This window comes from Mustelus asterias, chromosome 1 (assembly GCF_964213995.1).
Source record: "Mustelus asterias chromosome 1, sMusAst1.hap1.1, whole genome shotgun sequence".
Lineage (NCBI taxonomy): Eukaryota > Metazoa > Chordata > Chondrichthyes > Carcharhiniformes > Triakidae > Mustelus > Mustelus asterias.
Window position 1 is genome coordinate 182667688 of NC_135801.1, and position 23673 is coordinate 182691360.

General features: G+C 45.2%; 1 protein-coding gene across 2 annotated transcripts in view; it reads right to left on the bottom strand.

Moving 5' to 3' along the window:
* suclg1 (succinate-CoA ligase GDP/ADP-forming subunit alph) overlaps positions 1-23221 on the bottom strand; it is a 68533-nt gene extending 45312 nt beyond the window's left edge. Inside the window, exons 1-2 of one of the 2 annotated variants that reach the window (XM_078224027.1) lie at positions 23000-23221; positions 1840-1946 (exon numbers count right to left, since the gene is read on the bottom strand). In XM_078224027.1, the coding sequence (XP_078080153.1) occupies positions 1840-1946; positions 23000-23033 (141 nt within the window). In that variant the 5' untranslated portion in view covers positions 23034-23221. The remainder of the gene's footprint in view (positions 1-1839; positions 1947-22999) is intronic. The other variant, XM_078224036.1, reaches the window with a different exon arrangement.
* Positions 23222-23673: the final 452 nt, after the last annotated feature.

The following is a 23673-nucleotide window of genomic DNA, read 5'->3' on the forward strand; positions in this document are numbered from 1 at the left end:
TGATAAAAGGTATGGATAAAGTAGAGATGGAGCGGATGCTTCCTCTTGTGGGGCATTCCTGGACAAGAGGTCATAGTCTTAGGATAAGAAGTTTAAATTTTAAAAAGTTGAGGAGAAACTACTTCTCCCAAAGGGTTGTGAATCTGTGGAATTCGCTACCCCAAAGTGCGGTGGATGCTGGGACAGTGAGTAAATTTAAGAAGTTAGACAGATTTTTTAATTGGTAATGGGTTGAAGGGTTATGGGGAGAAGGCAGGAAAAAGGAGATGAGGAGCATATCAGCCATGATCGAATGGCGGAGTAGACGCGATGGGCCAAATGGCCTAATTCTGCTCCTATATCTTATGAACATGGTCCCCACGAAAGGGACAAACAAGATCCAAGCCGACGAGACGATGCATTGCACCTCATTTGGGCTAGATCTGACACTTCATCTTCGCCAAAAAGCCAAGATGGCCTTGAAAAATTACATCAGGCGACGCCTCCGTTTAACCTCATCGGTTACCCTGATACTTGATTCTATCCTAGCCTGGGCGAACCACCGCCGCAGGCGTCTGCAAACCCAAAGAGCAATGGGCTAGCCTCGTTACCTGAATGTTCATGGTTTCACCCCTGGAAGAGGGAGGCTGTACAGCCATTTTACATTTAACTACAAAGAGGGTGCTGAACGTGTGGTAACTCACTCAAGGAGGGAGTGGGCAAAGATGACATGAAAAAAAAAGATCTGCAACTGCTTTAGACACACACGCCTTTCACGTGAAAAGGACAGAATCATTTTAATATATCAATATTATTGACTTTTTTGTTACAATGTAAATTCTGACACTTTACACTGTAAAGGCCTCAGAAACACCTCGCCTAAGCATTTCCATACAAATTAGGAGTTCCCTGTCATTTACACAATTCTTTTTCCCATCAATCTAGAGTATCAACATAGCTACAACTATTGGCTCAGTTGTTAAAGGATTGCCAAATGTCACTCTGAATTGGGCGGCATGGTGGCACAGTGGTTATTAGCACTGCTGCCTCACAGCGCCAGGGACCCGGGTTCAATTCCGGCCTCGGGTGACTGTCTGTTTGGAGTCTGCACATTCTCCTCGTGTCTGCATGGGTTTCCTCCGGGTGCTCTGGTTTCCTCCCACAGTCTAAAGATGTGCGGGTTAGGTGGATTGGCCATTCTAAATTGCCCCTTAGTGTCAGGGGGATTGGAAGGGTAAATATGTTGGGTTACGGGAATAGGGCCTGAGTGGAATTGGGGTCAGTGCAGACTCGATGGGCTCAATGGCCTCCTTCTGTACTGTAGGGATTCTATGAAAGGCTTCAGGGACAATCCCCAGCCTAATTTTTCTTTACTCTTTCATGAGATGTAGGTGTTACTTATAAGTCCAGCATTTGCTGCCCTTGAACGGAGTGCCTTCCGGGACATTTCAGAGGGTAGTTTAGAGTCAATCATTTTACTGTGGCTCTGGGGTCACACATTGGCCATATCAGGTAAAGACGGCAGATTTAATTTCCTAAAGGACATCAGTGACCAAATGGGTTGTTACAACAATTACTGAGGCTAGCTTTCTATTTCAGATTTATCAATTAATATATCCAACTTTCATGGTAGGATTTGAACCCACGTCCCCAGACACAAAAAAAATCTAGGTTTAAAATCCATTGATTTGCTTAAAGCCTATGACAGCTCGCCATTGTGAAAATATCAATATCTGGGCTGATGGACCAAAGATATGACAAACTCACATGCCAAGTGTCAAAATTGAAGTTACAAATGAGACATAAAAGCTGACAAGTTAAACAGTGATTTTAGATAAATGGCATGCAAATAAGACGCACCTGCTTCCCAGTAAAACCCTGGCAAATGACCCTTGTTGTTTTGTCTATGTAGAGGTTTTGCCTTGAGCCGGTGTAGCAGTGTCTCACTCCGCTCCGCTCCGCTGCAACTAACAAAAGGCCAATGTTAGCAACAGAAGTCTGCTTTTGCACTGATTTATTACATGGTGTATTGACTCAAGGGGTCCAATGGCAAAGTGCCAATTCTCATAACAACAATAACAGAAAAGAGACGACCCTCTGGTCACATGCAACCTTCATTACGTAATAGTCATAGAATCATAAGTCCCCTAACACTAGAGGGAAATTTAGCAGGGCCAATCCACCTAACCCACACATCTTTGGAATGTGGGAGGTAACCGGAGCACCCAGAGAAAACCCACGCAGACACGGGGAGAACGTGCAAACTCCGCACAGTCACCCGAGGCCAGAATTGAACCCTGGTCCCTGGTGCTGTGAGGTAGCAGTGCTAACCACTGTGCCACCCAAACAATGCCTTGTTCATCATGAAACATATAAACTCCAGCCACCTCAAACTATATAATGTTCTAGAAGATGCAAAAAACATTAAAACCCAGACTAATTTTGAGAAGTAACTTGCGGAAATTCCTGAGATTTTGCACCCCACCCTCACCAAACAGAATCAAGTGCACCGCTCGGGCTCTGATAATTTGATGCACAAGCCGGTGATCTCTGTCCTCGCCAAATATAGGTTTATCTCTCACTTAAAGCTCTTTACAAACTTGCCCATTTTAACAAGGTTTCTAAGGATGAAAGAAACTTAATTATTAACACACCGAAGAAATTAGCTATGAAATGTTATTACACTGCGCAGACATCACAGAAACAAATAATCCCCCATGGGGATAGGTGGACATTTCCATTATTAACACAAGATGAACAGCTAAACTTAATGTGCAGGGTGCAAAGAGTGCAAAATTGCTCTGGGCCACTAAAACTAGTCATGTTTCAATGTTCCATCTTCATAAACTTTGCATGAGAAATGTTGACGGTACACAAATTTGTCAAGGAGACTTAGGGACAAATGTGTTTGCTAACATTTAAACAAACAATTCGCATTTAGAAAGCCGCTTCCGTGTAGTAAACAATCCCATAGCAGTGTTAGAACATAGAAAGCCACAGCACAAACAGGCCCTTCGGCCCACAAGTTGCGCCGATCACATCCCCACCTCTAGGCCTATCTATAGCCCTCAATCCCATTAAATCCCATGTACTCATCCAGAAGTCTCTTAAAAGACCCCAACGAGTTTGCCTCCACCACCACCGACGTCAGCCGATTCCACTCACCCACCACCCTCTGAGTGAAAAACTTACCCCTGACATCTCCTCTGTACCTACCCCCCAGCACCTTAAACCTGTGTCCTCTCGTAGCAACCATTTCAGCCCTTGGAAATAGCCTCTGAGAGTCTACCCTATCCAGACCTCTCAACATCTTGTAAACCTCTATCAGGTCACCTCTCATCCTTCGTCTCTCCAGGGAGAAGAGACCAAGCCCCCTCAACCTATCCTCATAAGGCATGCCCCCCAATCCAGGCAACATCCTTGTAAATCTCCTCTGCACCCTTTCAATGGCTTCAACATCTTTCCTGTAATGAGGTGACCAGAACTGCGCGCAGTACTCCAAGTGGGGTCTAACCAGGGTCCTATAAAGCTGCAGCATTATCTCCCGACTCCTAAACTCAATCCCTCGATTAATGAAGGCCAGTACGCCGTACGCCTTCTTGACCGCATCCTCCACCTGCGAGGCCGATTTAAGAGTCCTATGGACCCGGACCCCAAGGTCCTTCTGATCCTCTACACTGCTAAGAATGGTACCCTTCATATTATACTGCTGCTTCATCCCATTGGATCTGCCAAAATGGATCACCACACACTTATCCGGGTTGAAGTCCATCTGCCACTTCTCCGCCCAGTCTTGCATTCTATCTATGTCTCGCTGCAACTTCTGACATCCCTCCAAACTATCCACAACACCACCTACCTTGGTGTCGTCAGCAAACTTACCAACCCATCCCTCCACTTCCTCATCCAGGTCATTTATGAAAATGACAAACAGCAAGGGTCCCAGAACAGATCCCTGGGGCACTCCACTGGTCACCGACCTCCATGCAGAGAAAGACCCCTCCACAGCCACTCTCTGCCTTCTGCAGGCAAGCCAGTTCTGGATCCACAAGGCAACAGCCCCTTGGATCCCATGCCCTCTCACTTTCTCAAGAAGTCTTGCATGGGGGACCTTATCGAACGCCTTGCTGAAGTCCATATAGACCACATCCACTGCTCTTCCTTCGTCAATGTGTTTGGTCACATTTTCAAAGAACTCAACCAGGCTCGTAAGGCACGACCTGCAATGTCCAGCAACATTAGACAACACGGTTCACTGGCTGCTTCCCCTGACTGGAGTGTTTAGAAATTGGAGCTGGAATCTCAGGACAAGGGGTCTGCCGTTTAGGACGGAGATGAGGAGAAGCTTCTTCACTCGAAGGGCTATGAATCGTTACAATTCTCAACCCCAGAGGGGTGTGAAGTCTCATTTGTTGAATATATTCAAGACAGAAATTGATAGGTTTTGGGGAACTATGGTCATGAAAGGATAGAGGGGGAAAGTGGGGTTAATGTAGAATTCAATCATTATCTTACTGAATGGTGTCTTGTGGCCTTATGGCCCATTCCAACCCCTATTTCTTACATTTTTATGGTCCACATAAGGGGATATTAAGACACTTGGCTAAAAGCTTGGTCAGAGATTTTAATGAGAGCCTTAAAAAGAGGTAGCAGACGGCTGAAGGCATGGCTGCTATCAATCAATGCAGCATCGTGCAAAAGGGCAGACTTGGAGCAGAGCAAAGGTCTCGGAGGGTTGTAAATCGGAAGATTAGATATGGGGAAAGGCAAGACCATGGAGGGATTTGCAAACAAGGGGAATAATTTTAAAATGGAAGCCACTTTTAACACTTATTCCAACATCCTGGGAGGGATTAGTAATTTATGTGATAACTTTAAATCAGTGATACTAACTTTCTGTCAAGAGCCATAATTCCAAGAGTAGCCACAGTTGAGAAAATGATATTAAAGTCCATCTCTCTCTGGTAATCAACAATTGTTATTCACAGACCCATTCCTTCATCAGTTCTTCTCTGGCTAACCCTCACCGACTTGTTGCATGTTCACAGTTAGGTACTTTTTGCTTTCACAAATGTACAATTTAATTTGTATTTGTCAGCATTCAATTCCACTTGTCACTGGTCTCCCCGCTTGCACGAATCCTTCTGCAAATGATTAACTGCAGCCTCTATCTCCACTGTTCTTCCCATTTTAGTGCTACAATTTTGACAAGCCTATTATTATTAGTTTCAGCATGCAGGTCATTTGTACAGTGTAAAAACAACAGGAGCTTAAGCACTGAACACTGCAGTAATCCACTTAACATCTCCCCTGCCCATACTTCTCATCTCTCACTCGCAAACTCTGTTTCCTATCTTCAAACTAACTTTTAATCAGGTGTCAAGTTCTACCCTTGATTTCCATGGTTACCTTTTTAATTAAAAATCTTCCATGCTTCTGAACTTTATACAAGGTTTTGAAAGTCTAAATAAACTATTCCACAAGGAAGTTCCATCATCGACCTTCTCCGTAAATCTACTTTGATTGTTTCAGAGTTTTCCTGTGCAGGGACTCGCTATTGATGTTAAATTTTGGAATACCACAAAATGCTGCTCATTATCTGCACCCAATATTCCCACACAATGAACTCTTGCCATCAAGGTAGTTAATCACAAAAGAGAGAAAATCGTTTCTTTCTGTCCAAAAAAAAAAGGGAAAATGTATTTATTCAGAAAGTGGAATTTGTTATCAAGCTATTGCTTTCAAAAGGAAGCTTGATGATCAGATGAGAGTGAAGGGAATAAGAAAGTATGCTGAAAGGCTGACAGGAGGTAGATGGAATGGGAGGGGACCTGCATGGAGTATAAAAATCGGCACAGAGTTGGGCCGAATGACCTGTTTCGGTGCTGTATATTCCATGTTATGGTTCTGACTGACTTTCTATATGAAAGCTGACCTAATCCTGCTTTGTAAAAACGTTCACCAAACTGTTTTTGCTGGATACCCGAGGGAAAAGAACTGGATTTGGCCGTCATAAATATCCCATACAACTTGATTGACTGCACAAACTACTGGGGAGACAGGGGTAATGTCACTGGAGTGGTATTGCTCTGGGGATATGGGTTCAAATCACCATGGCACTTGATGGAATTTAAATTAAATTAATTTTTAAAATCTGGAATTGAAAGCTAGCCTCAGTAACGGTGGGCATGAAACTATCATTGATTGTTGTGAAAAACTCCCCTGGTCCCTAATGCCCTTTAGGGAAGGAAATTAGCCACCCCTTACTGGTCTGGCCTCCATGTGACTCCACCCCTTACTGGTCTGGCCTCCATGTGACTCTCTCTGAAATGGTCTGGCAAGCCACTCAGTTCAAGGGCATTTAGGGATGGGCAACAAATGCTGGCTTTGCCAGTGACACCCACATCCCATGAAAGAATGAGTGGCAATGGAGGTTCACATGTACATGCCATGTCAATTTCATGGAGGGTTACATGGGAGTTGACCAACAAATAACACCCAAGTGATAACGCAAACATCGATGCTTCACACCAATGTGGTCAGATTATGGATCCATTTCCAGTAAAATCGATTGACCAGTTACACTCTCAGAATCTTTACAAGTTAACATGTAGCAAATGAAGCACTTCAGTTAGCCAGACCAAGTTCCAACTTCAATACCATCTGTGCTAGGGGAGATTCCCAACAGTTCAGTAAAAGCCCATATCAACTGAGCCATACAGGCCAGGAAAGCACCAAAGTTGATCCCCAGTCTAAGCTGGTTGGTTAAGTCATCTGTAGCACAGCAGCAGCTGAGGTGCTATAATTGACAAGTGATCCCTCCACAAAGTGCATACTTAATGAGAGTCAATGTTCTAAATATTCTGGAAGAGCACTCATCCCTAACTATGGCAGCACAAGCAAATAAACCCCTGCAAAAGGCAAACCTTTGCTTCTGTATCTGTGCAATCTATACAATGCGAAAGCAACGATGCAATGTTGAAGTTATATAAGACATTCTGCCCAATTGGGAGCATTGCGAGCAGTTTGGGGCATTCTTAGGAGAGAAAGGGGCATAAGAGTAATGGAAATGTACAGGTTCACAAGGTTGTTGCTGCTAGTGTGACATTAACATTTCTGGAACAAGACTTCCTCAGTTGGATTTCTCTTTCACAGGAGCAGAAAAGCTTAGCGGGATTATCAACACCATTAAATGTTATTAGTGAGCTAGATAATGAAAGGTTATTTGGTTAGAGGGTACACACTTAAGAAAATCATAAAAGCATCGAATAAGAACTTCTCTGCTCAAGCTGCCACCAATTGCTTGGAAAAAAAGGAGTACAGATGTATTTGGGGACAAGCAGGAAAGTAGTATTAGGAGGTGGTTCATATGGAGTATAACATGCACAGCCGTGGCGCAATGACTTACTGTGCTGTTATATTTGATAACTCCATTCATCACCACTGAACAACTCGTCAGCTGAAGTTAATAGGTGCTCATTGCTCATGCAACATGCCCCAGCAAGAGTCAGCAACTCAAGGAAAAAAAAGGAAAATCTTTTATTGATAAATTGGAACAAAACAATACGAAGCACAGAAATGTACAGAACTGGTAGAGACTTCTGCAGTCCCCCTAGCTGGTCCCAAAATTAAAACAAAGACTATATATGCTCTCTCTTTCACATCTTTTAATTACTTAATTTTAATAAAGAAAAACAATGTTGTGTGTAATGCGCTGATTCACAGTCTACGAGAAATCCCTCAGAACTATCTATTCACCAGGTTACAGAGTTTGCAATCATGTTAAATACCACACACTAAGGTCATTACTGCCATTGAACTGCGGTGAGGTGAGCATGAAGCTGCAGAGAGGCCAGATGAGATGTCAAATAAAAATGTGGCAGATCAACACAACATACTGGTTCTAAAATACCCAGTTAATAGTGTAAGAGTTTTAACAACACCAGGTTATTTTAGAACACCAGGGTATTTTAGAACCAGCAAAGGTATAGAAGTACTGCAGGAGTTCTTTAAGCTAATAGAGAGTGGATTCACTTGTTAAAACTTTGCTGAGCTGACAGAAGCCAGAAACTTGAATACAAGCCCAAATAAACCCAAGGAGAACAGGCAGCAGACATGGTGTGAACATAGAACAGTACAGCACAGAACAGGCCCTTCGGCCCACGATGTTGTGCTGAGCTTTATCTGAAACCAAGATCAAGCTATCCCACTCCCTATCATCCTGGTGTGCTCCATGTGCCTATCCAATAACCGCTTAAATGTTTCTAAAGTGTCTGACTCCACTATCACTGCAGGCAGTCCATTCCACACCCCAACCACTCTCTGCGTAAAGAACCTACCTCTGATATCCTTCCTGTATCTCCCACCATGAACCCTATAGTTATGCCTCCTCGTAATAGCTCCATCCACCCGAGGAAATAGTCTTTGAACGTTCACTCTATCTATCCCCTTCATCATTTTATAAACCTCTATTAAGTCTCCCCTCAGCCTCCTCCGCTCCAGAGAGAACAGCCCTAGCTCCCTCAACCTTTCCTCATAAGACCTACCATCCAAACCAGGCAGCATCCTGGTAAATCTCCTCTGCACTCTTTCCAGCGCTTCCACATCCTTCTTATAGTGAGCTGACCAGAACTGCACACAATATTCCAACTGTGGTCTCACCAAGGTCCTGTACAGTTGCAGCATAACCCCACGGCTCTTAAACTCCAACCCCCTGTTAATAAAAGCTAACACACTATAGGCCTTCTTCACAGCTCTATCCACTTGAGTGGCAACCTTTAGAGATCTGTGGATATGGACCCCAAGATCTCTCTGTTCCTCCACAGTCTTCAGAACCCTACCTTTGACCCTGTAATCCACATTTAAATTAGTCCTACCAAAATGAATCACCTTACATTTATCAGGGTTAAACTCCATTTGCCATTTTTCAGCCCAGCTTTGCATCCTATCTATGTCTCTTTGCAGCCTACAACAGTCGTCCAAAACCAGAACAAACCGTTGATAACAAAATCAGTGCTGAAGGCACTGGGTACTGAAAAGACTCTGGACCCCAACAACATTCAGAAAATAGCACTGGCGACTTGTGAACCAGAACTAGTTGCACCCTTATAGAACCTTAGTTGGGCCGCACTTGGAATATAGTGTGCAATTCTGGTTGCCACACTACCAGAAAGATGTGGAGGCTTTGAAGAGGGTACAGAAAAGATGTACCAGGATGTTGCCTGATATGGAGGGCATTAACTATGAGGAGAGGTTGGAGAAACTTGGTTTGTTCTCACTAGAATGATGGAGGTTGAGGGGTGACCTGATAGAAGTCTACAAGATTATGAAGGGGCATGGACAGAGTGGACAGTCTGAAGCTTTTTCCCAGGGTAGAAGAGTCAATTACTAGGGGGAATAGGTTTGAGGTGCGAGGGGCAAGGTTTAAAGGAGATGTACGAGGCAATTTTTTTTTTTTACACAGAGGGTGGTGACTGAAATCATAGAAAGAAATCATAGAAACCCTACAGTGCAGAAGGAGGCCATTCGGCCCATCGAGTCTGCACCGACCACAATCCCACCCAGGCCCTACCCCCACATATTTACCCACTAATCCCTCTAACCTACGCATCTCAGGACTCTAAGGGGCAATTCTTAACCTGGCCAATCAACCTAACCCGCACATCTTTGGACTGTGGGAGGAAACCGGAGCACCCGGAGGAAACCCACGCAGACACAAGGAGAATGTGCAAACTCCACACAGACAGTGACCCGAGCCGGGAACCGAACCCGGGACCCTGGAGCTGTGAAGCAGCAGTGCTAACCACTGTGCTACCATGCCGCCCGGACTGCCTGGAACTCGCTGCTGGGGGAGGTAGTGGAAGCAGATACGATAGAAAGTTTTAAGGGGCGTCAGGACAAATACATCAATAGGATGGGAATAGAGGGATATGGTCCCCAGAAGGGTAGGGGTTTTTAGTTCAGTCAGGCAGCATGGTTGGTGCAGGCTTGGAGGGCCGAAGGGCCTGTTCCTGTCATTTTCTTTGTTCTTAGCCAACCTGTCTGTTCCAGTACAGCTACAACACTGGCATCTACCTGGCAATATGGAAAATTGCTTAGTTTCTGTTCTACCAGGGCCGCTCAACTCCTGACCAAATTACAGCATTGGTCCAAGCATGGATAGAAAAGCTGAACTCAAGAGATGAAGTCAGAGTGACTACCCCTGACTTTAAGGCAGCAGTTGACCAAGTGTGGCGTCAAGGAACCCGAGTAGAACTGGAGTCAATGGGAATCAGGGAAAACTCTCCACTGGTTGGAGTCATACCTAATGCAGATGAAGATGGTTGTGGGTGTTGGAGGTCAATCATCTGAGTCCCTGGACACTGCTGGAGTTCCTCTGACCGGTGTTCTCAGTCCAACCATCTTCAGCTGCTTCATCAATAACTTTCCTTCCATCAATAACTTTCCTTCCATCATAAGGCAAGAAGTAGGAATGTTCTCAAATGATCGCATAATGTGCAGCATCACTCACAATTCCTGATACTGAAGCAGTTCATGTACATAAACAGCAAGATCTAGACAACATACAGACTCTGACTGAAAAGCAGCAAGTGCTATTTGCGCCACACAAGTAGCAGCTCAGGCATTGACCATCTCCAATCACTGACCAGAAATTGAACTGGACCAGCACTATAAATATTATACAAGTCACAGGCTGGGAATTCTGTGCAGAATGACTCAGGTCATGACTCCACAAAGCTTGTCCACCATCTCCAAGGCACAAATCTGGAGTGTGAAGGAATACTTTCCACTTGCCTGAATGAGTGCAGGCTCTAACAACATTCAGGAAGCTCGACATCACCCAGGACAAAGCAGACAATTTGAGAGGCACCCCATCCACCACCTTAAATATTCACTCCCTCCACTACTGACGCACAGTGACAGCAGTGTGTACATCTACAAGATGCACTGCAGCAACTCACCAAGGCACCTTCCAAGCCTGCAATCTCTACCATCTAGAAGGGCAAGGACAGTAAATACATGAGGACAAACCAGCAGCAAGTCCCACTCCAAACTGCACATCGCCCTGACTTGAAAATATATCGCCATTCGCTGGGTCAAAATCCTGGAACTACCCCGCCCTCTCCTCTCCACCCCCACCCCCCCCATCATCACCACCATCACCCCCCCCCCCCCCCCCACCCCCCCCAACAGCGCCACTACACCCCAAGGAATGCAGTGGTGCAAGATGTCAGCTCACCACCACCTTCTCAAGGCCAATTAAGGATGGGCAATAAATGCTGGACTAGCCAGCGGTGCCCACATCCCATGAAATAATTTTTTAAAAACCAAATCAAGATGACCCAAAGAGAACCAGAGATAAATTATCACCCCACCCCACCAACACATGTTAGAATTAATCACTGAAAATGTGGGAGTAAAATCAGAAAATGTCAAAATGCATAGCACCTGTGAAAGGAAAATAAATTGACCTTCTGGGCATTTACTGAACAACAACTTGTGTTTATATAGCGCCTTTAATGTGGTAAAACATCCCAAGGTGCTTCACAGCAGGATTATAAATCAAAATATTTGACACCAAGCCACAAAAGAGAGATTAGAGCAGGCAGCTGTCCACAAGCTTCGTCAGAGATTGGTTTTAAGGAGTGTGGTAAAAGAGGAAGAGAGGTGTAGGATCCGGGCAGAATATGGCATAACCAGCAACGGTGGAGCGATTAAGATCAGGGATGATCAATAGACCAGAGTCTGAGGAGAGCAGAGATTTTTAAAGTGTTGCAGGGCTGGAGAAGTTTACAGATGTATGGAGGGGAGAAGCCATGGAGGAATTTTAAAATCAAGATATTGGTTTACCGGGAGACAGGGGTGATTGATGAGAATTAGGATACAGGCAGCAGAATTTCAGATGACTTCAAACTCACGAGCATACAATGTGGGAGGCCAGCCAGGAGTGCATTTGAATAATGAGGTAACAAAGGTATGGATAAGGGCTTCAGCAGCAGAAACAATAGAGGCTGGATGAGTGATGTTAGAGGTGGAAATGAGTGATCTCTGTGACAGCATGAATATTTACAGTATGCTGATACCAAACTGAAAACTAAAAAAAAATGAGGCATTTTAATAAGGATGGAAAAGGGAAAAAAAAACTATAGGGCGTTACTGAACTCCATTTTTCTCAACCTTAAATGTTTGTTTATCTTTATATTCCACAGGCCCACTGAAGGATGTACACATTAACTCAATATATTAACTTGGCTTATCTCTCTCTCCCTAAAGAGCTGACTAACCTGTTTGTTTGTTTCCAGCATTCTTAGTTTAATATCCAGCATGCACAGCTTTCTACTCTCACTGGAAATGCAGCGATTGGGCCAAAGCTACCAAGGCTGAAGTCAAAGAAAATGAAAATGCAGCCACTGTTGTTACCACAATTTAAATTGTAGTTCAGTGCAATTTGCACGCTTCGATCAACTCACAACTTCTCTTAAACCTGGAGCATGTTTTAGTGTACACATTGGAGTGAGGATTGTACTGGTAATGGTGGTGATGGCGGTGGTGTGGGTGCAATTTGGAAGGATCTATTTTTGAAAAAGAGGTTTTAGCTTTTTAAGGACTCCAGGTATTGAGACACTTATAGGCAGGTCCCAGACTAAAAATCCACTGTTCAATCTAAGCACAGCTGCCTCCTACTACAGCAACGGTGGCACAGTGGTTAGCACTGCTGTTTCCAGCGCCAGGGACCGGGGTTCGATTCCTGGCATGGGTCACTGTCTGTGTGGAGTTCGCATGTTCTCCCCATGACTGCGTGGGATTCCTCTGGGTGCTCCGGTTTCCTCCCAAAGTCTGAAAGACCTGCTGATTAGGTGCATTGACCCAAACAGGCACCAGAGTGTGGCGACTAGGGGAATTTCCACAGTAACTTCATTGCAGTGTGAATATAAGCCTTACTTTAGACTAATAAATAAACTTTAAAAGATTTTTTGTGTACTGTAGTCGGTAATTTAACATTCTGCTTATTGCAGTATATCTGGAGCAAGATTCCATTTTGTACAATGACAGGAATGAGTTATGTCAGCTGTGACTTGGTCGATAGCTACTCCTACTTCAGAGTAAGATCGTGGGTTCATGTCTCATTCTAGAGATATGGCCATAGAAGCTGAATATGTGGACACGCTGCAGCACTAAGGGAATGCTGCGCTGTCTGACAGTGCTGTCTTTCAGGTGAGACATTAAACTCAGAACTCATAGCACCATCTTGAAGAAAAGATGGACAGTCCTGAACAATACTTATGTCTGAACCAACATCACTGAAAAAACTGTCCGTTATCACATTGTTGTTTGTGGGGCTTTTTATTTTGCTGTGTACGAATTGGCTGCCATAGGGCAGCACGGTGGCACAGTGGTTAGCACTGCTGCCTCACAGTGCCTAGCACTGCTGCCTCACAGCGCCTAGCACTGCTGCCTCACAGCGCCTAGCACTGCTGCCTCACAGCGCCAGGGACCCGAGTAACTGTCTGTGGAGTCTGCATGTTCTCCCAGTGTCTGCGTGGGATTCCTCCGGGTGCTCGGGTTTCCTCCCACAGTCCAAAAACATGCTGGTTAGGTGAATTAACCATGCTGATTTCTCCCTCAGTGTACCCAAGCAGGCGCCGGAGTGTGGCGACTAAGGGATTTTCATAGTAACTTCATGTAAGCCTAATAAATATTTGATTTGATTTATTATTGTCACATGTATTAGTATACAGTGAAAAGTATTGTTCCTTGCGCACTATACAGACAAAGCATACCATACATAGAGAAGGAAAGGAGAGAGTGCAGAATGTAGTGTTACAGTCATAGCTAGAGTGTGGTGAAAGATCAACTTAATATGAAGTAGGTCCATTCAAAAGTCCGATGGCAGCAGGGAAGAAGCTGTTCTTGAGTCGGTTGGTACGTGACCTCAGACTTTTGTATCTTTTTCCTGACGGAAGAAGGTGGAAGAGAGAATGTCCGTGGTGTGTGGGGTCCTTGATTATGCTGGCTGCTTTTCCAAGGCAATGGGATGTATAGACAGTGTCAATGATGGACTTGGCTTCATTCACGACCCTTTGTAGTTTCTTGCAGTCTTGGACAGAGCAGGGGCCATATACCAAGCGGTGATACAACCAGAAAGAATGCTTTCTATGGTGCATCTGTAAATGTTGGTGAGAGTCAGGGAGGACATGCCAAATTTCCATAGGCTCCTGAGAAAGTAGAGGCATTGGTGGGCTTTCTTAACTATAGTGTCGGCATGGGGGGAATCAGGACACCTAAAGACTTGAAGCACTCGACCATTTCTACTTCGTTCCCATTGACGTGGACGGGGGCGTGTCCTCCATTACGCTTCCTGAAGTCAATGACCATCTCCTTCGCTTCACTGACATTGAGGGAGAGATTGTCGTCGCATCAGTTCACCAGATTCCTGATCTCATTCCTGTACTCCACCTCGTAACTGTTTGTGATCCAACCCACTACGGTAGTGGCATCAGCTAATTTGAAAATCGAGTTGGAGGGGAATTTGGCCACACAGTCATAGGTGTGTAAGGAGTAAGGGGGCACTGTGTTGAGGATGATCATGGAGCTGTTGTTGTTGCTTATCCTTACTAATAAATAAACTTTAACTAAGATTTTTTGAATTATGAATTTCATAAAGAGTTAAACCTACACATTTGTAATTCAACTTTCTCTCACCAGGATATGAACCCTGAATTGATGAGTCAAAAAGGATGCAGCAAGGGAGATATTGGAAAGCAGCTGCCACCCAAGATCAAATTTGTAGAAAGCAAGGCTTTCACACAAAAGGACAATAAAAAGCTTCAAGTACCATGTTAAAAATAGAAAGATCAGAGGACAAATGTACACAAACCTTTGCAGTTAGCAGGATAAGCTGGAAAGGCTATTAAAGCACCAAACTTAAATCATACTGCGTTGTGGCCGCTATCACTAAAATGCTCCCTCACTGCCACCTCAAACACCTGTCCAGCTTTGTTGCCCAGAATTAGATCCAGCACTGCACCCTCCCTTGTTGGACCCTCTATATATTGACATAAAAAGCTCTCCTGAGTACATTTCAAGAAATCTACCCCCTCTGAACCCGTTACAATATGATTATCCCAATTAATGTTGGGGAAATTGAAATCCCCTAATATAATTCTTATTATTGTTACTTTTACACACCTCAGTGAATTGTCCACATATCTGCTCCTCTATTGCACACTGACTGTTTGGAGACCTATAATACACTCCCAGCAACATGACTGCCCCCTTTTTATGCTAAACTCAACCCACAAAGCCTCACGTGAAGGCTCTTCCAAGATATAATCCCTCCTTGCTGCAGTAACTGACTCCTTAATTAATAATGCGACACCACCTCCTTTTTTGCATCTCTCTGTCTCACCTAAAGATCCTATATCCCGTAAAGCTGAGTTGCCAATCCTGTCCCTCCCTCAGCCATGTCTTCGAGATGGAACAATATCACAATTTCACATGTCAATCCACACCCTTAGCTCATCGGCCTTATCTATAATGCTATCATTAAAGCAGAGGCCATCCAGTCTCACCTTACTCCCTTGGAACTCAGCATGGCTGAACTCCCTCTGTCTTGCTTCCTTTTATGCTGTGTCCCTATTGTATCAACACTCTGTGGCCCTTCTCCCTGCTAAACTAGTTTAAACTCCTCCCATCAACACGAGCAAACCCACCCGCAAGGATGATGGCCCCATTCTGGTTCCGGTGCAGACCGTCCTGCTTATACATGTCCCATCTTTCCCAGAAATGGTCCCAGTAAAACCTTCCCTCCTGCATCAATTCTTGGACTCATGCATTCATCTGCCCTATTCTATTTCTGTACTCGCTAGCACATGGCACTGGGAGTAATCCAGAGATTACAATGTTTTTTAATCTTCTGCTTAGCTCCTTAAATTCTTGAAGCTAGACCTCATCCTTCATTCTACCTATACCGTTGGTATGAACGTGTACCATGACCTCCCCCTTTAGGATGCCCTGCGGCTGTTCAGTGACAATCCTGGCCCCAGGGAGGCCACACACCATCCTGGAGTCACGACTGCAGCCACAGAAATGCCTGTCTGTTCCTCGAACTAATTAATCCCCTATCAATTCCGCTCTTCCTTCCTTCTTCCTCCCATCCTATAGTCAGGATGCTGGCACAATTCCCCCCTTTTCTTAAATGCAGGTAGAATCCATAGAATCCCTAGTGCAGAAGGAGGCCATTTGGCCCATTGAGTCCACACCGATCACAATCCCACCCAGGCCCTATCCACCCCCCCCCCAAAAACCCCACACATTTATCCTGCTAATCCCCCTGACACTAGGGTCAATTTAGCACGGCCTATCAACCCTAACTTGCACATCTTTGGACTGTGGAAGGAAACCGGAGCACCCAGAGGAAACCCACGCAGACACGGGGAGAACATGCAAATTCCACACAGACAGTGACCCGAGGCTGGAATTGAACCCGGATCCCTGGCGCTGTGAGGCAGCAGTGCTAACCACCGTGCTGCCCAATAGGTCTAATATTAAAGCGTAATGACATTGGAGATTTTGCTTTAAGGTGAATTGGATAATACCCGATGAATTAACAGAACTTTCATTATTATCCACGAATCTCAAGAAGTGCGCAGGTTATCACGGCAATATTGCAAACATGAAATAGCTATTTCAAAAATTCCTGCAGTAATAAAGCACCAGTGACTGTCTCTTGAATCTAAATCTCATTTAATATCTGTTTACTGAGGTAAGGGATCAACATAGGTTATGGAAGTAGTATTGGTTTTCATATTGGAGGTCTAAGTACAAGATTACAATTTCTCTTCAATATCTGCTTTGCAGCAGCAATCCATTTTGTAGCATTTCACCTGCACTGAAATATTTTCTAATGTCAAAAGGCTGTTAATGATTTTTTCCAACGCAGTTAAGCAGCCGATGTTGGCTAAAGCAGGACTATTCTGTCCACAAAAGAAAAACAATTTTCAGATATTGTACACGAGAAATATAAAATGCGTTGGCGTTGTGGACTACAACAGGTATCAGAGGAGAGGGTCAAACAGTAAGGTCAAACTATTACACTGAGCCTGGATCAGAACAGCTCTCAAACACTGAATATACAAAAGGTATTCACGAAGGAGTCAAAGTATTAACACCCACGCAGAAATAGAACTTTAGGAAGATATTCATCGCCCAGGAAATTACTTGGAGAAGATGATGAGCTCGAGAGAGAGAGAGAGAGAGAGAACAAGAACAAAACATACACAAACTGGCAAAACAGTTTTCCTGATGAATTGTGGAGACCTACAGATCAGCAAGGACCCAGCCTCGATTGTCATTCTGTACGATGTTTGTTGATCTCATCCATCGCAGTGGGACTGCTGCAGTTCACCTCAACCACATGGGTGAGGGAGGGAAAAATTGTTCAGGGTCCTCACTCTGGGCCCAAGCCAGATTTGAGAAGGAATCTTGGGCAAAGACAGCATGGGGCCTTGGCTGCAATATTCCCGTGAATCAAATAGCCTGCCAGCAGCTGCCAATGCAATCCATTTGATTCGAGAGAATATTGCAGCCAAGGCCCCATGCTGTCTTTGCCCAAGATTCCTTCTCAAATCTGGCTTGGACCCAGAGTGAGAACCCTGAACAATTTTTCTCTCCCAGCAAGGAGCCAACACCTTCAGGAAAGAACGGGGTCAAATATGTTAAGGAGACAAGTGGCAAATGGTACAGATGTCCGCTGAAGAATCATATGGGCTCGAAGCAATAACTGTTTCTCTCTCCACAGATGCTGCCAGACCCGCTCAGTTTTCTCAGCATTTTCTACTTCTATTTTGGACTTCGAGCTTTGGCAGTGTTATGCTTTTATCATTATTGTCCTAATGAGAACTGGAAGTGTTGAGTATCCTAAAGTGCATTAAGGTACACAAGTTGCCCAGGACCGGATAGGATCTATCCCAGGTTACTGCGGGAGGCAAGGGGAGAAATAGCTGGGGCCTTAATAAATATCTTCACATCCTCTTTGACCACAGACAAGGTTCCAGAGGACTGGAGAATAGCCAATGTTATTCCCTTGTTTAAGAAAGGAAGCAGGAATAATCCAGCAAATTATAGGCTGGTGAGCCTGACATCAGTGGTGGGGAAGCTTTTGGAGAAGATACTGAGGGACAGAATAGATGCACATTTGGAGGAAAATGTACTAGTTAGTGACAGGCTGCATGGTTTTGTACGGGGATGGTCATGTCTCACCACTTGATTGAGTTTTTTGAAGAGCTGACAATGAAAATTGACGAGGGAAGGGCTGTGGATGCAGTTTATATGGACTTTAATAAGGCATTTGACAAGGTCCCACATAGCAGACTGGTAAAAAAACTAAAATCACATGGGATTCGGGGTGGGCTGGCTGGATGGATACAGAACTCGCTTGGTTATAGGAGACAGAGTAGCGGTAGAAAGCTGTTTTTCAGAATGGAGATCTGTAGCTAGTGGTGCTCCGCAGGGATCAGTGTTGGGACCTCTGTTGTTTGTAGTATAAATAAATGATCTGGAGGAAACTGTGGGTGGCCTGATTTGTAAGTTTGCAGGTGACACGAAGATTGCTGGAGTTGCTGATGGTGCCGAGGATTGTCAGAGAATACAATAGGATATAGATAGATTGGAGACTTGGGCACAGAAATGACAGATGTAGTTTAATCCGGACAAATGAGAGATTTGAGAGGATCAAATTTAGGTGTGAAGTATGCTGTAAATGGCAGAACTGTTAGGAGTGCCAACATAGAGGGAACTGGGTGTAGAGATCCACAGTTCCCTAAAAGTGGCAACACAGGTGGCCGAGGTGATTAAGAAGGCATATGGCATGCTTGCCTTCATCAGCCGAGGCACTGACTACAGGAGTTAGGAAATCATGTTGCATCTGTATAAAACCTTGGTTAGGCCGCATTTGGAGTATTGCATTCAGTCCTGGTCACCACACTACCAGAAGGATGTGGAAGCTTCGGAGAGAATGCAAAGAAGGTTCACCAGGATGTTGCCTGGTCTCGAGGGTGTTGACTATGAAAAGAGGTTGAATAAACTAGGATTGTTTTCACTGGAAAGACGGCGGCTGAGGGGAGACCTGAAAGAGGTCCACAAAATTATGACAGGCATAGACAGGGTGGATAGTCAGAGGCTTTTTCCAAAGGGTGGAAGTGTCAATTACAAGGGGGCACAGGTTCAAGGTGAGAGAGGGAAAGTTTAAGGGAGATGTGCCGGGTAAGTTTTTCACGCAGGGAGTGGTGGGTGCCTGGAACATGCTGCCAGAGGTGGTGGTGAAAGCACATTAGCAACATTTAAGAGGCATCTGGATGGGCAAGTGGAAATAGAGGGATACGGACCGAATAAGGGCAGGTGGGTTTTTTTTCCCAGTTAGGGCATCATGATCGGCACAGGCTTGGAGGGCCGAAGGGCATGTTCCTACACTATACTTTCCTTTGTCCTCCTTTTGGTCAGGATTATTGTGGATTGTTAAATATGATACATGCAGACTTTGTTAAAAAGTCACTGCTTGATCATGCAGCTGATAGCTTCCCAGTGTACTATTGGACTGCCCATCAGAGTCCCAAGTTCAAATCACACTCTGTGCTAAGTGAGCTGAACTTAACTAGAGTTACAGTAGGGCTGAGCTACAGAGTTTGCAAGCAGATAAGCAGTTAGGTCAAAATCAGCTACACCCAATTACTGTCCGCAGGATAGTCCCACAACACCAGGTTAAAGTCCAACAGGTTTATTTGGTAGCACGAGCTTTTGAAGCACTGCCCCTTCGGTTGCAATCAATAAAATAACAAAAACTTACTCCAACAAATAAATCAAAGAAAAAGGTTTAAAAAGAAACTTCATTACTCCAACACTTTAGGCCACATCCTGGGCCATTCCAAGCTCCCCCCAATTCCCAACTGCTTCTTATTTATACTGAGTCAGCTGACCACCACATCATTTTGTCATTGGTTACATACTATACCGGGTCAGCTGACCCTCACAACATGTTACCATTGGTCAAATTACAACAGATCCAATGTTGTCATTGGTTACATTCTAACACAATCCCCTATAGTGTGGCACCAGGAACTGTACAGAATATTCCAGCTGAGGTCTAACGAGTAAATTTTGTAAGTTCAGCATAACCTCCTTGCCCTTGTACTCTATGCCCTATTAATAAAGCCGAGAATACCACATGTTTTATTAACTGCTCTCTCCATCTGTCCCGCTATCCTCAGTATCTATGTACATGTTTCTCTGCTCCTGTGCCTCCTTTAGAATTCCTCACGCTTCTCCGCAATGAATTTCATCTGCCACCTGTCTGCCCACTCCCCCACGGCAGATGAAGAAATTTGAATTCAATAAAAATCTGGAATTAAAACTCAAATGATGACCATGGAACCATTGTCGATTGTTTTAAAACGCATCTGGTTCATGAATGTCCTTTAAGGAAGGAAATCTGTCCTCCTTACCTCGTCTGGTCTCAATGTGACGCCAGATCCACAGCAATGTGGATGACTCTTAATTGCCCTCAGGGATGGACAATAAATGATGGTCATGATGTGGAGATGCCGGCGTTGGACTGGGGTAAACACAGTAAGAAGTTTAACAACACCAGCTTAAAGTCCAACAGGTTTATTTGACAGCAAGACTTGTGTGGCTTTTGCTACCAAATAAACCTGTTGGACTTTAACCTGGTGTTGTTTAACTTCTTACAATAAATGATCGCCCAGCCAGCGGCACCTACATGAACTGATAAAGAAAATTGTATTTTTGAAGTTCTACACAGTCCCCTTCACAGTTTATAATACTTCCAAGTTTTGTGTCATCAGCAAACTTTGTAACCATCTCCTGCACGCCATTAATATACATTTTCATTAGTAACATACATCAGGAAAAGCAAAGGCCCCAATACCAATTACAAACCTTCCTTCAGCCCAAAAAATATCCACTAACCATTCCCTCTGCTTCCTATTAATAAACCAACCCGCCCCCAGAAGAATGTCCTGCAGCGCTCTGTGACATCCTTGACCTTGGCACCAGGGAAACAACATACCATCCTGCAGGCACATCTGTGGCCACAGAAACGCCTATCTATTCCCCTAACTAATGAATCCTCAATAACTATTGCTCTCCCCTTCTTCATCCTCCCCTCCTGTACAGCCGAGCTGCTCATAGTGCCACAAACCTCTGTCTGAACTGCTCTGAGGAATTAGCACCCTCACCAGCTTCCAAACTGGAAAACCGATTAACGAGTGGGACCTCAGTGGACAACTGCACTACCTGCCTAGTTTGCTTGGACTGCTTGGCGATTACCCATTCCTTCTCTGGCTCCAGGCCCTTAAGTTGCAGTGTCATCACATGCTATCCACATAGCTCTCAGCCTTATGGATGTACTGCAGTGACTCCAGCCACTGCTTGAGTCTGAAACCCGGAGCTCAAGTGTCTGCAGCCAGGAGCACTTCCTGCACATATGATTGCCTGGCTGGGAAACCAGCTTTGAGACTTGACAAGATCATGAAAATCACTATACAAGTGCAAGTCTTTCTTTCGTTGTGGTGCATGGAAACATTTCCTCATTTCATTCTTGAAAGGACTAGCTCTAATTTAGAATCCCTATAGTACATTCATTCCATTAAACCTGCACTGACACCAATCCCACCAAGGCCCTATCTCCTTAACCTCACATATTTACCCTGCTAGTCCCCCAGACGCTGAGCGGCATTTTAGCATGGGCAATCAACCAAACCCGCACATCTTTGGCGTGTGGGAGGAGACAGGAGCACCTGGAGGAAACCCACAAGAGACACAGGAAGAACATGCAAACTCCACACAGTCACCCAAGGCCGGAATTGAACCAGGGTCCCTTGCGCTGCGAGGCAGCAGTGCCACTGTGCTGCCCCACAAGAATGTAAAGAACTCCAGAACTAGGGGTCACAGTTTGAGGATACGGGGTAAATCTTTTAGGACTGAGGTGAGGAGCAATTTCTTCACCCAGAGAGTGGTGAATGGGTAGAATTCACTGCCACAGAAAGTAGTTGAGGGCAAAACATCTGATTTCAAGAAGAAATTAGAGATAGCTCTTGGGGCTAAAGGGATCAAGAAATATGGGCAGGGAAGGGAAAAATCAGGATATTGAATTCAATGATCAGACGTCATCAAAATGAATCATAGAAACCCTACAATGCAGGAGGCCATTCGGTCCATCGAGTCTGCACCAACCACAATCCTACCCAGGCCCTAGTCCCGTAACCCCATATAATTACCTAGCTAATCTTCTGAAAATAGGGTCAATTTAGCATGGCCAATCAACCTACCCGCACATCTTTGGACTGTGGGAGGAAACCGGAGTACCTGAAGGAAACCCATGCAGACATGGGCAGAATGTGCAAACTCCACACAGACAGTGACCCAAGCCAGGAATTGAACCCGGGTCCCTGGCGCTATGAGACAGCAGTGCCACCATGCCACCCCAAATAGCAGAGCAGGCTCGAAGGGCTGAATAGCCCACTCCTGCTTCTGGTTTCTATGTGCCACACAAGCACGGGGCAGCGAAAACAGTCCCTCCCTCTCTATTTTCTGCAGAAGTCTTGAAAATTTGATTCAAATCACCCCCTGAAACCTAAATTGCAGGGAATACACAAAAACCTTGTTTTGAAGATAAAAGATCAGAACACTGAAAGCAAAATGCAAGACATTTGCAAAACAAAACTGATTGGTATAAGTGAGAATGAGGAAAGAGGGGGAGATGTGAGGTTGGCTCTGAGCTCTGACAAGCACTGAGAGCAGCTCCAGCCTCTCTGTCTCTGCCTGAGTGAGGGTCTCAGCCCCGGGGTCAGAGGTCACACTGCGGCCGACACACTGAGGCTTCTCCCTCAGAAGCAGCGGCCGCACAGAGGGAAGCGGCCGGGCGTGTGTGGTGCCGTGTCGGGGAGGGGAAACCGTCCGCAGGGAGCCGGCTTCGGGCCGCCGGGTGCTGCTGGAAAGGACTCACCCAGCAGCCGCGTCAAGAGCCCGCGATGCGCCATCGCCTTCCCGGGCTGGCGGTCACTCGCCCAATGACAACTCGCCAGGACCCCAGCCCCTTGACAGCTGTCCCCAAACCCCGCCTGAAGCTGACCCCCCCACCACCGCTTTCCGCACCCAGCCACAACCTGACCCTTTTTAATCACTCATTCGACAGGAAATCGGCCCCCGCTTCGATTCTCCTCTGAATGGTTTTAGATTTTTATGTTTTTTCGCAGGCATTCAGTTGGGTCACCTAAAAGAAGCGGGGGATTCTGGGAGATGTAGTTCTCCTGCACGAGCTTCAGCCAGGTAGCTCCAGGTGTGAGTGGCACAGCAGCTCTGTCAGCACCTGGAACAGGGAAAGAAAAAAACAGGTTAAACTTGGTACATGTGGACCTGCTGTGCCCCATGGTTGAATACATCTTAAGGCTTGGATACACAGATTTTCTGGTCTTCCAGGGAATTTGGGGCAGCGGTTGAGGAATGCCCAGGATTCAAAAACAGAGGCATAGTGGTTAGAAAAGAAGTACCTAATAGAATAAGATCCCTCCAGTGCAGAAAAGGCCATTTGCCCATCGAGCCTGCACCAACGCTCCGACACAATATCTTACTGGGCGAGGGTCTGACAGATGGAGTACAATGTTGGTAAATGTGAGGTCA